Source organism: Montipora foliosa, chromosome 7 (genome assembly GCF_036669935.1).
Source record: "Montipora foliosa isolate CH-2021 chromosome 7, ASM3666993v2, whole genome shotgun sequence".
In the NCBI taxonomy this organism is placed as follows: Eukaryota; Metazoa; Cnidaria; class Anthozoa; order Scleractinia; family Acroporidae; genus Montipora; species Montipora foliosa.
Window position 1 is genome coordinate 13,504,909 of NC_090875.1, and position 390 is coordinate 13,505,298.

At 45.4% G+C, this 390-nt stretch overlaps 1 protein-coding gene across 1 annotated transcript in view; it reads left to right on the plus strand.

The window, feature by feature from the left end:
• The window catches only part of LOC138009932 (uncharacterized), a 2,625-nt gene continuing 2,235 nt past the window's right edge, over positions 1-390 (plus strand). Inside the window, exon 1 of the mRNA XM_068856915.1 lies at positions 1-390. This exon is cut by the window's right edge and continues 2,235 nt beyond it. Within this exon, the coding sequence (XP_068713016.1) occupies positions 1-390 (390 nt within the window).

The window sequence follows — 390 nt, forward strand, 5'->3', positions numbered from 1 at the left end:
ATGCTACTGAAGGACAACATCCAACGATTATTGAAACTAGGCTTGGGCCGAGCCGAATTTGTCCTCGTTAAGAAAATATTCCGCAAGAGCGAGACTCTGGCGACCAGCAAACAAAGACTCTTCTTCCTCCGCCAATGCTCGACACTCAACATCTTCCCAAAGACAATCGAAAACCTCAGACTACAATATGACTTTGGAGTCGAATCCATCACTGAGAAATCCAAACAGACAACAAGACGTTTCTTCCTAAACGGAAGCAAAAGAGCACTCCGGAGAATCATTGCCATTAAACTACACGAACAACGACGGCCCGATGAAAGGATAACATCAGTCTTCACACCTGACGTGGCATCTCAAATACGCTCCCAAAGATACCTAGCGTATAACACC